General features: G+C 53.8%; 5 protein-coding genes across 5 annotated transcripts; 1 reads left to right on the top strand and 4 right to left on the bottom strand.

Annotated features, from left to right (window-relative positions):
- Window positions 1–540: 540 nt before the first annotated feature.
- Window positions 541–2,414, top strand: AYO20_06124 (hypothetical protein; the record flags this gene model as incomplete). Its single annotated transcript, XM_022644415.1, has 3 exons — window positions 541–590; window positions 742–1,551; window positions 1,727–2,414. The coding sequence occupies 3 exons, from the start codon at window positions 541–543 to the stop codon at window positions 2,412–2,414; spliced, it is 1,548 nt and encodes a 515-aa protein (XP_022499719.1).
- A 688-nt stretch (window positions 2,415–3,102) lies between these two features.
- Window positions 3,103–4,849, bottom strand: AYO20_06123 (hypothetical protein; the record flags this gene model as incomplete). The annotated part of the gene is made up of 5 exons (XM_022644414.1): window positions 3,103–3,567; window positions 3,696–3,972; window positions 4,092–4,168; window positions 4,253–4,427; window positions 4,680–4,849. 5 exons carry the CDS (start codon window positions 4,847–4,849, stop codon window positions 3,103–3,105), a joined length of 1,164 nt encoding a protein of 387 aa, XP_022499718.1.
- An 877-nt stretch (window positions 4,850–5,726) lies between these two features.
- On the bottom strand, window positions 5,727–7,440 carry AYO20_06122 (hypothetical protein; the record flags this gene model as incomplete). The annotated part of the gene is made up of 2 exons (XM_022644413.1): window positions 5,727–7,210; window positions 7,263–7,440. 2 exons carry the CDS (start codon window positions 7,438–7,440, stop codon window positions 5,727–5,729), a joined length of 1,662 nt encoding a protein of 553 aa, XP_022499717.1.
- Window positions 7,441–8,145: 705 nt separating this feature from the next.
- On the bottom strand, window positions 8,146–8,951 carry AYO20_06121 (NAD(P)H:quinone oxidoreductase, type IV; the record flags this gene model as incomplete). The annotated part of the gene is made up of 3 exons (XM_022644412.1): window positions 8,146–8,647; window positions 8,718–8,803; window positions 8,925–8,951. The coding sequence occupies 3 exons, from the start codon at window positions 8,949–8,951 to the stop codon at window positions 8,146–8,148; spliced, it is 615 nt and encodes a 204-aa protein (XP_022499716.1).
- A 1,508-nt stretch (window positions 8,952–10,459) lies between these two features.
- Window positions 10,460–13,273, bottom strand: AYO20_06120 (hypothetical protein; the record flags this gene model as incomplete). Its single annotated transcript, XM_022644411.1, has 1 exon — window positions 10,460–13,273. One exon carries the CDS (start codon window positions 13,271–13,273, stop codon window positions 10,460–10,462), a length of 2,814 nt encoding a protein of 937 aa, XP_022499715.1.
- Between the last annotated feature and the right edge of the window lie 2,419 nt (window positions 13,274–15,692).

Below are 15,692 nucleotides of genomic sequence, written 5' to 3'. Positions count from 1 at the left end.
GGCTCAGTCAGGATCACTACCCGTTGCCTCAGAAGGACTTGATCTCACTCGTCTTTGACGAGTGTACCCATGATCCTGATAAACCTGTCAGTATTTTTTTTTCCACTGTGTCTATCTATCTATTCAGTAAACCCCTCTTATGACCCTTGGAGACTGTCCCCCTCCCATTTTCAGCACAATCAAACAACCCACACAAAAAAGTGAGAGAGTGTGTGAGAACGAGTCTGACCCCGAGAAAAACGAACAAAAGGTCTATCACGATCTAGAAGACCCCAGTCGCACGATATCATGGCGGCAAGGACGCTCCTTCACCAAAAAACTCGTCGCCGGCTTCCGCAAGGCTGGGTTGAACAGGGGGGATTGTTTCAGCATTGCGGCGTTTAATGATGTGAGTTCCTGAGTTCCTCGTCCATTAATTCTCTTCCTTTTTCAAAGATCAAAAGCTCCAAAAGGAAACCAGGCGTCGTCTCTTGTTCCCTCTATCCCCCTTTTTCCTGGCAGATCTCGGGCTCTGATTGAACTTCTGGGATGAAAAAGATCATGTACTCGATGCTCTTCCTCGGTGGGGTGGCAGCCGGCGGCATTTTCAGGTAAGTTTGCTATCCTTTTCCGCTACGAGGGAGGATGTGTTTGGAACGGGACACGCCTCTATCGTTCCATTCATTCTGCCACCTTCTAAGTTTCCTTTCTCCGTTTTCTTTCGGTCTGGAGAAACCTGGCTGAGGAACAAACCCTCCCCAGTGGGACGAACCCGGCGTACCAAGTCTATGAGATCCGCCACCACATCCGCATGGCGCAGGTCAAGATGTTCATCGTGGAACCCGAAGTGCTGGGTCCGATCCTAGAGGCGGCGGAGCTCGAGGGTCTCACGCGGGACAAGATCTTCATCTTCAACACGCGGCCGCAGCAAGACGTGCCCGAGGGGTTCCGGAGCTGGGAATGGCTCCTGTCGCAGGGAGAGGAGGATTGGGTGCGCATCACGGACCTCGACGAGCTGCAGCGCACCGAGGTGGCGCGGCTCAACACGTCCGGGACGACGGGCCTGCCCAAGACGGCCATGCAGTCGCACTACAACGCGACGTCGTGGCACACGATGCTGCACGACATCGCGCGCGTGCCCTGGACGGTGCGCAACCTGTACACGCTGCCGGGGTTCCACGTCGCCACGGTGCCGCTGGTGCACGCCTGCCCGCTGATCACGGGCGACCAGTGCTGGATCATGCGGCGGTTCGAGCTCGAGGGGTTTCTGGCGGCTCTCGAGCGCCACCGCATCACAAACATCGGCATCGTGCCCCCGCTCGTCATCGCCATCATCATGTCCCCCCTGCGCCACCGCTACTCGCTCCGCTCCCTCCGCCAGGTCAAGTGCGGCGCCGCGCCCCTCGACGCCGCCTCCCAGGAAAAGTTTCGCCGCCTGTGCAGCCCCGACGCCACCTTCACCCAGGTCTTTGGCATGACCGAGACGACGGGCACCATCTCCCACTTTTACTACCCGGGCACGGACGACACGGGGAGTGTGGGGAGTCGGTTCCTGCCCAACACGGATGTCAAGTACGTATTTTCGTTACTTGTCATTGCTGTGATGTGTTTCTCTCAGCGAACAGACCACACCCCTCCAGAGCGTGGAACATGCCCATCCGCAGTGTGATTTCTAGTCCTGCCAAAAAGAAAGAAAATATCTCTCTCGAGGAAAGAAGCCAACTAACCCCTCCCGCAAAACACACAGGTTGATCGACGACAAGGGCAACGACATCACGGCCTACGACGTCCCCGGGGAACTCTGCGTGCGCGGCCCCACCGTCGTCAGGGGCTACTTCAACAACCCCAAAGCCAACGCCGAGGCGTACGACGCCGAGGGCTACCTCAAGACCGGCGACGTGCTGTACTGCGACGGCAAGACCAAGAAGTGGTACATTGTCGACCGGAAGAAGGTACATCTCCCCTCACTCTTTTCAGCCCATCGTCATACTAATCACAAGGATAATAAGGAACTCATCAAGGTCCGGGGCTTCCAAGTCTCGCCCTCGGAGCTGGAGGGCGTGTTACTCATGCATCCGCGCATCGTCGACTGCGCCGTGGTGGGATTCCGCCGTCCGGGCGGGCCGTTGCACGGTGTTGCCGACGAATTGATCCGCGCGTACGTCGTCTTCCGGCCCTCGACATCGACATCGACAACGTCATCGCCACCAGAGCCAGAACCGCCCTTGACCGCCGACCAAGTCAAGGCGCACATCCGCGCCCACCTCGCCAGCTACAAGGCCCTCACGGGCGGCGTGGTCTTTGTGCCCGAGATCCCCAAGAGCGCCAGCGGCAAGATCCTCAAGAGGGTCTTTGCCGAGCAGATCGAGAGGGAGATGGCGTCGTCGAAGACTGAGGGTCAGGGCGATGGGGGAAGCCAGAGGGCCAAGTTGTGAGTATGACTGTAAGTTGCCTCGGAGTGTGAGGGTAGTAGAGTGAGGGAGAGAGGGAGGTAAGGACTCAGAGAGAGGGGGGGGGGAACGATTGGGAAAGATTGGAGTGAGGGAGGAGGAGAAGAGCAACTAGAAATATAGAAGAGAGAAATCATGGAGAGTATTGAAAGAGAGAGCGCGAAAGGCGTGGTTTAGATGGTGTCTATGGATGTATCCATGCCATGTCATGCCATGCCCCAAGCCTAGAACTAGAACTGGAAGATGAGTGAGTTTGATCTACTCTTAGGTACTAGCTATGTACCTTGTATGTATGTATCAAGGTCAAACATACATATCCAAATGTTCTCCCTGGAACCCTGTCACACAACACTCCTTGTGGACGAGCCTCATTCTATCTACTACGTATGCCACTCATTTACCCTCCTCACTTCCCTGCCTACTGACCGACTCTTTTGGCCCTTCGGTTTGTTTCACCTTGGCCTAACCCTGCTCCGACCAGAGAGTCTAACGCAATCGACATCGAGGGGCCATTTGCATTCCATCTCCATCGAATCCGTCCCTCCTTTGCCACCCCAGGTCCTTCACTTCAGTCCTTCCGGGCCAGATCACACTCTCCAACTCTCCCTTTCCCGTCCCGTCCCTTCCACCAGGAAAACTCCCCACGCGGACACGACTGTAGCTTGGAGGACGACTATAACTTTGCCTTCGTCCCCTGCGCCTCCTTCAACCTCTGCATCATGCGGTACGCATTGTCGAGACTCTTGCGGGTATTCTCGAAATAGATGTGCGAAAAGTCGCTGCTGGCCTGGCCGCTGATGGTGCGGGCCTGGATGCCGTGCGAGATGGTCCCGCCGCGCACGCAGTGGAAGATCTTTGCGACCTCAAAGTCCTTGCCGGGCGGATTCCCTTCCTTGCGCGGGTCGAAGCCCGTGATGCGCGAGTACCGGTCCAGCAGCTCGTCGGGCTCCGGCATGCCGGATTTGGCGCGGTTGGCCGCCGCGTACGGCGAGGTCTCGGGCGAGTAGGGCACGCCGGGCTTCACCGTCTCGTTCCAGAACGGGCCGATCACGTACACGGCGTCCATCAGCGGGTGGCCGATCGTTGAGAGTTCCCAGTCGAGGATGGCGATGACGCGGGGTTCGGTAGGATGGAGGATCTACTCGTTTATCCCATGGTCAGATTGATCTGGAGGTTGAGATTTGCAAAGCAAGAGAGTAGAGTCGCTATGCATTCGGAAGGAGTCCCCAGGATCCTCCTATCTCTCAGTGTGTGTCTCGAACTTACCACATTGTCAAACTTGTAATCTCCATGCACAATCGAATACCGGTCGCTGGTCATGTTGGTCCTCACAAAATCAACCACCTCGTCGTAATGCTCGTGGGCCCGGCCCAACTCCTTGCCCGTGTTGATGTCTTTGACTTTGGACTGCTGGTTCTCGATCCGCTGGAACGTGTTGCAATGCCGTTGGTAGAAGCCTTGCTTTTTGCCAAAGTTGGACAAGCCGATCGAGTCCGGGTCGATGCTGTGCAGCCAGGCAAGAGTCTCGACGAGGGAGATCCACCTATTGACATTTCAGTCGGGCCCTGGAAGAAGAGACACCTACAAAGGTAGCTGGGGGGACGGCACAGGATCCAAGACAGCACATGAATTGGACAGAGTGCCGGGTAGAGCACGACTTACGCTTTCCTTCGATCCGAGGGCGAAAGTTCACCCAGGTCGGGATCTGTTATTATTCTGCCCTTGACGAATTCCATAACCTAGATATCGTCCCCGTCAGCCACATATAATCTCGTCCTCCAAAGGCGACGTCGAAGCAAGGACGAAAGTCGATAGAGCCTTACATAAAATGGCGTCCCAATCACGCTCGAGTCCTCGCAAAGCGTATAAACTTTCGGCACAGGAAACCCTTTGACCGAGCCCAGGGCTTTCAGTACCCGGTATTCACGGTCGACTTGGTGTGCAACAGGGCTGATGATTGTCCCTGATGGCTTCTTTCGCAGGATAAAGCGTGTGCCTCTATATAAAAATGTCAGTTACAAGAACGTCAATACCACAGAGAATCAACGGTGCAGCCTGGGCGTCCATGACCGCCACAGAACGACATAAACAACCATGCTTGCATTCATTCACACACGGATAAGATAGCACAAGAAGACCCCTGAAACCATCACAACCCACCGATCCATGGAGGACTGTACAGCATGGTAACCAAATCAAATATAAGACACGGGCTGTTGGATAGGTGGATCTTGAACAGAAAAGACGTACGCAGCATCGTCGAGAAAGTAGGTGGGATTGCTCTGGCCGTAGCCAATTTTCGTCGACACCACAGGCGCCTTCAAACCTGGAATGGTATTCGAGTTGGCAAGATATCTGCTCAGCGAGGCGTCGTCGAGCTCGTGGCGTGCGCCAGATTTTGCTGTAGGGTTGGGATTCATCTTGCCGAGGCGTTCTTAGATAGACACGGCGACACCACACAAGGAAACGGGACCACGGGGCAAAATAGCCTGGCTTGTATTAGTAGCAGGTGTTCCAAGAGAAATTCTGTATATATACAAAGTTGTTCTGGCAGCGATATGCACTGAATATGGACATGGCCGAAGTCTGACCAGGCCAACCTTGACTCGGCGCATATTCTCCGCAACCGAGCTTCACCGAGGTTGTTTTCCTGGCTTGCCTGGCTTGCTAGACACGGTGACACGGTGATGGTAAAAGTCAAAAAGGGATGGCCGATCTTGTCCGGAACAACCCGTGGAGGTCCACATCAGCTTCAATTGCTTGTGAGATCCCTCTCTGCGCAAGAGTCAGGACCATATAATAGCAGGAGGGAGAGGGTGTGTGGAGGTGCTAATGCTTTACAGCCCGCCTTCAGACAGGCGTATCCACGACAGACTGGATTTCCACAATGACATCTGGGCCAGTGAAAGAGATATACTTTTGTCGCCAACTGATACATATTAAGATAAAGTGCTCGCAGGGCCACGAGGTGAAAAGGTATGCCTGGGTTTGCTCCAAAAGGGAAAACCGCACATCCGACAGCTGCTTCTGAAGGCTAGGACCGCGAGCTGAACGGCGAAGAGGTGTCAGTGCTAGTTGACCGATTGTGCTAATGCTTGTAGCTGCCTGGAAGCTGAGAGGGAGCTAACAGATTCGGTCTGCGCATTGTCGACTGAAGACACTGTCTCCAAAGCCGGAATTGTCGTCAACGCTGGCTGAGGATCGGAGAGACGTCGCCAACCACATCCGACGGACCGTCCTGGGCTGCAGCCTGCCTTGGTTCTGCATTTTCGTCTGAGATGGACCCTCGATTCATCATCATTCGATCCTCGGTATACCTCCTTCCAAACTGCCCAGCATAATCCTAGAATGCTTCACAATCTTTAAACACAGCAAACCATCGTCGGCACTCCCCCCAGCACGATGCTCGTCTTCGCACTTCTTAATGTCCTCGAGCGTCATCCCCGGCGCATACCCTCGTGGCAAACCCCGACAATTACCGTGAGCGCCAGCCTGTACGTGATTGTGTTCTAACCGAGGGGGAAATTCCTGCGAGTTGTGGTAGGGCTCAACATCATGCCATTGCTTCTGACGCCGTTCGATAGCGGACACAAGCGACTCGAGTGTGTAAACGGTAGAGGCATCGCTATCCTCAGACGATATATGCGTAGGTATGAATTGCGGTTTTCTCAAAGGATGGAACGAGCCATCGGGCGGGTCGGGAATTGCGTGGTCACCGAAAACATATGCTCGAATCAAATGATAACCAAATGTGCGCCACTCAAGATCTTCGCGGATACTCAAGGGTTCTGATGGGTTGTCCGGTGGCACTGATTCCGAGCTGCTAAACCCCCTCTTCAGCTCTTCAGCACTAGCCTTTTTGACACGATGCCAATGATCCGCAAGCACCGTGATCAACATGGTGCTCAGAAATACGTTTTGAGAGCCCGATTGCATTTTCTGGGGGCAAACGGGACAATATATAACAGAACGACCGGTCCGATGGGCGGCCAGGAGCGCATCGACCATGCCAGAGGATACGGGAAATGCAGACAGGGTAGAGAGGGTTGACAGAGTGAGATAGAGGTTGGGCAGGCAGGGACAAGCTGGAATAGTGGGGAGATGTGTCAACGAGCTTTGATTTGTGCTGAGGTTGGCGAAATGGTTAGCATACGGCCCAGGTCCTTTGTCACTGGACAGAGAGGAGTTTGGGTCTGCGTCGTTGGTGGAGTATAACTGCCTGTCGTGTTCATGGCTCTCTTGCACCAAGATTGGAAGCATGGTCATGTCACTGAAGTCAGGCCACAGCGAGACATCGGTCGGATAAGAACCCTGGGGCAAAACGTCGTTTGCAGCCGGGGGTGTGCGAGGCCCATCGTACGGTGAGGTGCTGTTGGAGCCTTGACGGTGTAGATTTGAGGAGTTTGCCTTTTCTGCCACCACTCGGGCCTCGTGGCTGGCCCGTTTGATGGACTGGGTAATGGGGGCTGTGCAGATATTCTCAAAGTTTGTACGCTCAACAACTTGTTCAGAGAGTCCGGGGTCGATTGCCAGTTCGGCGACGGCGGGCGGCGCCGGAGGAGGTTGAGGATAGAGGGCAGAAAGGGGAGTCGGCCGCAGGGCACTATTCAGATGGGACGTGTCTATAGCCGAGACCTCGTCGTCTTGAAGAAAGTCGTCCGTCTTCTGTTTCTTGCGCGGTCTGCCCATCTGCTTCTGCGCCGAGTAGCGGCACTTCAGGGCCTGCTTGACACATCGTGCGCAGCCCGTGGCTTCACCTGAGCACTTCAACTTGCGCTTTCCTGAGGTATTGTGAGTCTAGGTACGGAGTCATGGCATATTCAGAGGACGGACTGCACTCATCGCAGGCTGCGTGTCTCTTGATCAAAGGGTCCGCGTCAAACGCGGCGCTGTAAGCGGGCAATTGTGAATCTAGCGGTTCGGGTACTGAATCGGTGGCTGCGAAGGTTTTCGCAATGGGGAACTGGCCGTAGACCTCGAACAGTGATGCCGCCGCCTGCGCATTCGACATTTTCTTGGGGAAGGAGTGTCGCAGAGAGTCGACAGAGGATCTACGAGGTACAGGCAAGACTAGATATTGGAATTCTTTGCCCGCTGTCCTCACAAGCCGGGGGGATCTGGTGGACAGCAGCCTGGTCGAAAGTTTCTTGGAGGGGTGTGGAGGTCGATCACCGTGGCCCGGGCTAGCTAGGTATGTCCCCTACTCGTCCTCGTTAATGTGCTCATGGGCTGCTCATGGGTGGCCTGAACTTCTCTAGTTAGTGTCCTGTATTGACCCCTATCGGAGTCATCCATGATTTCTTTCGCTTCGTGCTCCGTGTGGTCAGTCACTGTTTACAGAGGCGAGATTGGGACTTCTTCCCAGTGAGGAAGACATCGTTTCGCAGAAACTTCGTTCGTCAGATTGAATGTTCTGTTGATCATAAGCCATATATTAGCAGAATGGTATCTTTGTACTTTCTCTCTTCTCGCAACTACGAATCCGCACCGTATTCCAACCACCCCATATGCTTGTCCACACGAGAAGGGATCATAAAATCACACACTTCTTGGGCAATCCACATGGCCCGCTCTCCTCTTCCTTATCATCTGTCTGTATCGGTTGTGTTGGTCTCTTTGGTCCCGCAGCAGCTGTTGTCTCTGTTGTCTTCGCAGTCTGCTCGGCGGGTTTTACGCCATTTTCTGCGGCAGGCTTCTCTTCGGCACTGCCATCTAGTCACGCAAAGCTGACCTTGCTGAGGTGCTCGTAGAAGGACTTGCCCTGGATGGTGGCAAGCTCCAATTCGGGAGCCGAAGGCTGTCTGGAGCCATCACCAGCAGCGAATGTCCCTGCACCCCATGGGCTACCGCCACGAGCTGCGCTGAGGTCGGCCATGATGGGGAAGGCTTTGGCATAACCAAGGGGAACGTAGATCATGCCCTGATGAACCCAGGACGAGAGAGCCGTGATGGCTGTGGTCTCTTGGCCACCACCGAGAGTGGCGGTGCTGATGAACAGGCCAAAGTATTTTCCAAAGAGCGCTCCGGTCTGCCAGTGTCCACCGAGTCTATCGATGAAGGTCTTCCACTGGGCCGAGTATGTGCCGTAACGGGTGGCAATGCCGAAGAGGAAAGCGTCGTACTTGAGCAAGATCTCGGGGGTAGCGACGGGGACGTCCTTGTTCATGCCTGGCGCGTGCATTTTGCTCAGGACCTCCTGGGGGAGGGTTTCCTCGATTCTAGAGGCAGCGAAGTTAGTCCCTGTTGGTCGGTCTCTCCAGGCAGACGGTAATGATGTGGAAAACGTACTGGTAGATATCAGCAGTGCCACCGGCCTCTTCAATGCCCTTCTTCTCTGCTTGAGCCAGCTGGGCAACATGGCCGTACATGGAGTACTATTGTTTCAGAACAGTTCTGTTAGCATCGGTCACAAAAGGAAAACAATGCGCCACGATTGACGGGAAGTGTAGCAGGCGGCAAGGGAGGATTGAAGGAAGGGTTGAGAGAGCAACGTACGTAGATGATGGCGATCTTGGGGGCCATTGTGAAAGAGTTGTGTACGGAAAATAGACTGAGACGAGACAGAGAAACAGAGACAGAGGCTGTATGGGCTCGAGGACGAAGCTTGGGTGTGAGATGGAGAAGAGAGAATGAAGTACAGGAGAGGAGGAAGTGTCGAGGTTTTTGTATGCGCAGCGGCACTCGGTATGCCGCCGCAAGTCAATTGAAGCACAATGATCTTACGAATGAAGCTTCATCACCACGGAACGCTCCCACCTTGCACCTTGTTTACTCTCGTCTTTAGTTTCATCCTCTGACGAGGGGCTCTTCCGGGTGTGCCTGGAACTCTGCGCCCAGAGTTGCTGACGATTCGTCAACACGCATTGGGAAGGCCGGTCACTACAGGCACTGGACAGGCGTGGTCGGGAACCCCGCAGAGCTTTAGTGGGCAGCGCCAGGTGTAAGCAGGGGTGCTAGAGCTTCCAGTGGAGCCTAGGATGACGCCAGAGCACATACTGCGACCCAGGAACCAAGGGACCCAGCGTGGAAGTGGGTAATGCTGCTGATAGTAGGTACCTGACACCAACCCTCTACAGATGTAATGACACCAGCCACTCATTGCAATCCCATAACCTCTCATGGTCGATGGCCGTCATTTCAACAATATTTCTTTTTTTCCTGCGTCGCAAATTTTCTTTCCAACTTCCATCCGCATTATACCAAGGGCAACATGTTTTGTAAGTCATGAACTCATCCGAGAACGATGCACCGCTGGTTTCCGCAATGCTATCTCCAAGCTTCCTATCCATGCCACCAAAAAGTCCCCTAGCAACCAGCAGCTTATGAAAAGCTGACAGAAGATTGCCAAAGCACGGCCAATCAAGCCCGGGCTGCTGCTTGCGCAGTGCGGAATCGACCGAGCCTCCCGCCTGCGCCATTGGTCTTCTCTTTGTAATCCACCCACTCCCGACCTCCCAACCCGACCTTTTCGGAGTCCTTGTGGCCTACAATTCTCTCCAGGCCGGTATTCCTCCAGATAATCAAGCCTCTCCAGACACTGGTGACACCACTGTCGGTCATTTGTCAGCCGGCATCTGCGACGTAATATCGATGCAGATGCTGGAATCATACACCACCAACCGCCTTGTCCCGACTGCGCTCCCGTCCTAACAATCATTCTCGATGCTGTGTAGTAGATTCAGATCGTCGGCAGCATCGGCAAAAAACTACAACTCCGGTCATATGCATCAGATCAGTCTCCCCACCGGATACTGCCCTCGCTTGTATTGCTGGCTTCACACTGTCCAATTGTTCGGTTGATGCGACTGGAGCGCGTACCTCCAATTGGCGTGGACAGTGCTCAACAAGGTAAGAACGCATTGCCCCTTAAGTTACCCATCTGCGAGAGAAGTGCCACCACTAATGCAAGGCACGCCAGGAAACTCGTATTTACTCGTACTCTTTGAAACTGATAGCGAGATCCAACTCGAATTGCGCAACTGTGGCTCCTAGAGGAGAATTCACGCCGATGGGCGAATATACCCAGACTGTCATTCCTCCTCCCACTGCACCATTTGTTGTCTCTCCCACAGCCTGTTCGCGCTGCTGACTATAATCTCTGCCTTGGACAATAACTTTGCCTGGAACTTGGCGGCAGCCTCTCCCTGCAATTTCATTTTCCTTGCCTGAGCTTGCAACATGATCGGTACCAGAGCCTGCGGATCGGCTTCACTCAGAGCTCGAACACTCTTGAACCCGTTCTCCCACAGCATCCGGGCCATGCGACTCTTGACGAATGCTATCTGAGCCATTTCCAGGAGATCGGCGCGTGCTCCCGCACGAAGGCGATCCAGCATATGTTCCAGTACAGCCGCTAGCATTCCCCAGCCCATTGTCTCGCAGAATTTGATCATGCCCGCAGCGAATCCGTGACAGGTTTGAGCCAGTGTCTGCACTTGTCCCCGCGGCACAGAATATTTCAGACTGATTTCGTGGATCGGCATCTCATTGCACAGATCTCGCAGCTGGAAGGCTGAGTATGCTCTGCGATAGATTCGCGCCATATGGATCTCTTCTGCCGTGTTTTCCTTGAGTTGAGCACCGCTATTGACGAGTCTATTCACAAAAGCAGGATTGACGCCGATAAGTCGGATTGCTCGTATTCCACTCTCGTCGAGATCTTCTAATTGGTTTCGGAAAGTCAACCACGAAATTTCCGCGAGCCCCGTGGTCTGGACCGGAGTGAACAGATAGAATATGTGCATTTCACCATCCATGACGAACGCTTCAAGTGCCCGTCGCAATTCCGCGTGGACAAAAGTCCCATCCTCAGGGCCGAGACCAGACGCCACAACCGCGATTCCAAGCCTGGTTGGTTCAAGACATCCATCGTATTCTCCTTCTTGAATCAATCCGTCCTGGAGTAATGCCTGCTTCGCCATTTCGACCATCTCAGCAGCCTGCGGATGGTCAATGCTATGCCAAAGAAGTGATGAGCGAACGTATCCATCCAATGACGCTATGCTGGACGCCATACGGGTAGCAATGACCTCCAGAAGAGCTCTCTTGATCCCTCTCTTTTCAGGCGTCAGGCAGCTTTCGACCGGAGGCATTTCCGCCTCAAGTAATTCTGCCACAGCCTCAAGATCGGGCTTTTGACAACAAAGGTAGGTTTCACCGACTTCATCCTTGCCTTTGCGGCCAGCACGTCCCCGCATCTGTCGAAGCATTGCAGGGCCGACCAGCTCTCGACCCATCCGAGCTCCATTCAATATTACTCTTCTTGCTGGAAGATTGATGCCCGCCGCGAGACTGCACGTCGCCACCATCACCCGCAGGATCCCTGCGTCATACGCTTCGCGAACCAGCTCTCGCTCTTCAGTTGTCAATCCGGCGTGATGAAAGCCGACTCCGCAAGGAACAGTCTTGGAAAAAGATGGCTCAAATCCACCTGGCAGTGCACAGAGCGATGCCAGGAGATCTTGACGCCGTTCCAACTCTTCCCAGCTCAGGTGGTCTGTAGGTAACGCGTCGCTAATCAAGAGCGCTGTATTCTCTGCACCCATTCGACTGCCACAAAATACCAGTGCCCCGTGACCAGCAAGGGCAGTCTCAACAGCCAAAGCTACAACGGCATTGGGGGTTGGACTTTTGAGTTCTTTGTGGTTTGATCTAGCGATCGTCCGCTGAGGTTGTGGTCGTTGTGTTGGGAGAGCATCGCCGGCAGCCAGCTGACTTGCCGTGCGAAAGAACTCTTTCGCATTTGCTGTTGGATAGATGGCATTCTCGTACACAAGATGTTCCTCGATGGGAATTGGACGGTACTTCGCAATGTAAAATTTTGCGTTCAGCCATTGTGCTAGCAATTGTGGATTTGGCAGGGTGCCGCTCATACCCACGATCTGAACCTTCTTCTCACCCGATGCAAGCGACATGAGCTTCGTGGCAAGGAGTTCCATAAGATATCCCCGATGTTCGTCGTTGATCATATGAAGTTCATCCAGTACCACTATACCGATGTCACCATATTTGCCTTCTTCAATGGCGCCATTGACCAACGAATTGGCCTTCTCGATGGTGCAGACAGCGATGTCGCAGTCGGACCAGCTGATATTCGTTCTGCTCCCACCAAAAAATCCACCGACTCGCACAAATGGGGTTGGCCGGCGCCATGTTGGTGTTGGCACACCATCGAGACTGTCGCAAACTACTTTGGGGACCTTGTCCACCAAGCTGCGGAGCCACCTCAACTTTTCTTGAACGAGAGCGACATAAGGGAGAACCAGGATCGCCTTTGCTGTAGGATCTTCAAGGACCCGCTTGATTAGTAGGATATCTGCGACCAACGACTTGCCCCCGCCTGTGGGGGCTGTATAGACCAGGTTTTGTTCTCCGGCCAACAACCCCCGGCCCAATAGGCACGATGACTGCCAGGAGTATATGGCGCGTACCCCGAGTGATTCAAAATTGTCAACCAGCTTGGAAGGTAGACCATAACGAGCATGTCGAAGGCTGAGAAGCGGGTTTTGCGAAGGCCCTGGAGTAGATGACTTGAATGGAGGAATATGAATGGGTGTCGGGTTCGGGACTGCTTTGCTGTCATCACTGTGGTCTGGACGAGTAATACAGCTAGCTTGTAGACGAGGGGGCTGGCAATTATGCCGGGAAAGAGGTGTGTCGATAGTCTGTGGCCGCGGAACTGATGATGAGCTCTGGACTGGAGGGCCTATCTGAACATCACGGACTGCATCGATGGTACGTTTGATCCCAGCTAGAGGCTTTATGCCGTAGCTCTGATTGCGGGCGAGGTCAATCGAGGTAGCTTGACCCGTTGACAGGGTCGTTTGATGCCATGGTGGTGCCATCGGATATCGTGTGTGGGATCTGCGTGTCTACGCGTGAAGTGGACGCGACATGTCGGGCCTTCCATTCGACAGGAGCGTCAGGGTCCTAGATGAGTTCAGACAACGACTGTTTCCAGCACACAGGATCAATCGTGATAACAGGGTTGATAGAAATGGTCGTCATTAGAACAGCAATAGATCTAGATTGTGCCAACCAAGGCAAGCCTATGCGTGAACCGCGTAAACAGGGAAAGAGGCGAGTCCTACAACGGAATAGTCCAAACTCTAAAAGTTCGGGTTAGTTGCCAGGTCCGAAAGCCACTTACCGCGGGAGCCGGGAACCCCCAGACCACCACCGCACGCTGGCACCACACAGAAAAACGGTCTCTGACAGTCGGCCACCCCTCAACAATGCGTCAAGGGAAAATAGAGGGTGAGGAATCAAAATGACAGCCATTCAGTCATGTAATGCCATAGAGCTGGGCAGCGAGCCTCTCTGCGACAAGTATGCGGCTGCGCTATGATGGCCGCAAATTTCAAGACGGAATGAGTGTGATTGTTATCCCAACGGGGCAACAGGCGATTGGAAGCGGTAGAGTTGGATTAATGAACAAGTACTCGGTATGGGTGGCTAAGTCGAAGGAGCTGGGTGCCAGGCTGGCAAACTGGTGATCATGTAGGGCGCAAGTGAGTGGTGAGTGGAGGTTCGGGGAGGCCCCGACTCGATTCTGCAGGCAAAACTATCCAGGCTTGCTACACCATGACCTTGAGGGAGGAGGCCTGTCAAAAGCGATTGTAAAATAGCAAACGGACTGCGATAAATTCACTGGCAGCATTCATGGAGACTCCAAGGACATGTTTGGATTTCTATGGCCATCCCAATTGTCGAGGCCATGATAGAGATGTGGTCAAAATTAAGAGAGGACAATCCTGGGTCAGGTGACGCCAAGGGGTCCTCGGGCACTAAGCAGCCGGGCTGTTTGATCGCCACCCACCGACCTCACTTCTTCCACTACCCTCTGGATGTACTGGGCCAGGAAACGCCACGACATGGAATAATCATTGAAGAGGTATGGAGGATATGGCTGCGAGACAGATGCAAAGATGTGACCACCACAGGGTAAGAAATATATGGTGCAACCGACATGGATAGCTGCTGAAGGGATTATTCCACAGTCACCCCTAAGTCGCGCGGGTATACGAGGTATATGTGGTCCTTATGGGCGCATTTGGGGAAGAAATGAGAGCGAGAACAGTAATCATTTGTATGTGGTTGGGGAGAAGGCAAAACGAGCAAGATCATAGTACGTCTTGGTGGCAGCAACTGGCCAGAGTCATGAGTAATGTCGTCAGCGTACCGAATCACGTTACGCGACCCTGCATGATTCGCTCAAGGTTTCCAACCTCAACTGCACTCCAGGAATTCTTTCTTTTCTCTTTGTCTGCTCTTTCATTTTTAGCGCTTCCTTGCCTTGCAGATGATCCACATATTCCATGTCACTGATCCCACTTTTTCCCAAGCACATCTCGTGTGGCCCCCCCTTCCTCCCTCGCTCTCCACACCCTGGACGCTGGGTCAGTCTCTGACCCTCTGATGGCTCATCTCACATCTCTTGTGTCTGGCCTATTCTCCATCGTGGGTTTTTTTTGCCTGTCGCAGTGCCGTTTGTGTCTGCGTGTCTGTGTCCCTTTTCATGTCCGCCTTTTCCGTTGCCTTCCCCCCGATTCCCGACAAGCACAACAATTCTTTAGAGACACCCATCGTCCTGTTAATGACACGGCTCTTCCCCCTCCTGTCCTCCCTCCCGGTGATCCCAGTGCTCGCACTTGCTGCCGATGCTCCTTTATAAACAGCCACTCCAGTGGGTGTTTAGGCCCATTATGTCTTCCCGCAGGTTGGCTCTGACTCTCTTAGCTCATCTTCTGCCGTCAACTTGAGAGTATTAACCTCGCAATATCTCGGCATTGATCCGGCGTCCACTCAGACTCGCTTCCTCTCCCTTGTCACTCGTCCTCATACACTATCTTTCCGGACTAAGGCTCAAACCTTGTCGACTAGGCCGCATTTTTCCTTGCCTCTGCCGAGTGTCTGTCCTTCCCTTCAACCTCTTTCTCATCCATTATTCCCTTCTCGTTCTTCCTTCCCTCAGCCTCTTTCTCCCTTTCTATTCTACTCTTCTCGCTCTCCGCCCTCGACTCACCTAACCACTTTCCGACTGTATTTAGGCGGGATTGCTCTTCTTTGTGCTCCCCACCCCACCCCTTCCGCATATCTTCCCTTTTTGACTGCTGGATTTTTGCCGCGTCGACCTCCAGCCAACAAACTAGGCGCTAAGACCCGCACAACTGAGCATCCTGGCGCGTGCCTTGTCCGAGATATAGTCCATCATATCGCCCACTCCGCTGCCCACGGCATCTTCCTCACTTCTTGGTTACGACT

The sequence above is a fragment of the Fonsecaea nubica genome (assembly GCF_001646965.1).
Source record: "Fonsecaea nubica strain CBS 269.64 chromosome Unknown Scaff37, whole genome shotgun sequence".
Taxonomy (NCBI): Eukaryota; Fungi; Ascomycota; class Eurotiomycetes; order Chaetothyriales; family Herpotrichiellaceae; genus Fonsecaea; species Fonsecaea nubica.
The sequence above is the reverse complement of the archived record's forward strand: the minus strand, read 5'-3'. Positions and strand labels throughout refer to the sequence as shown.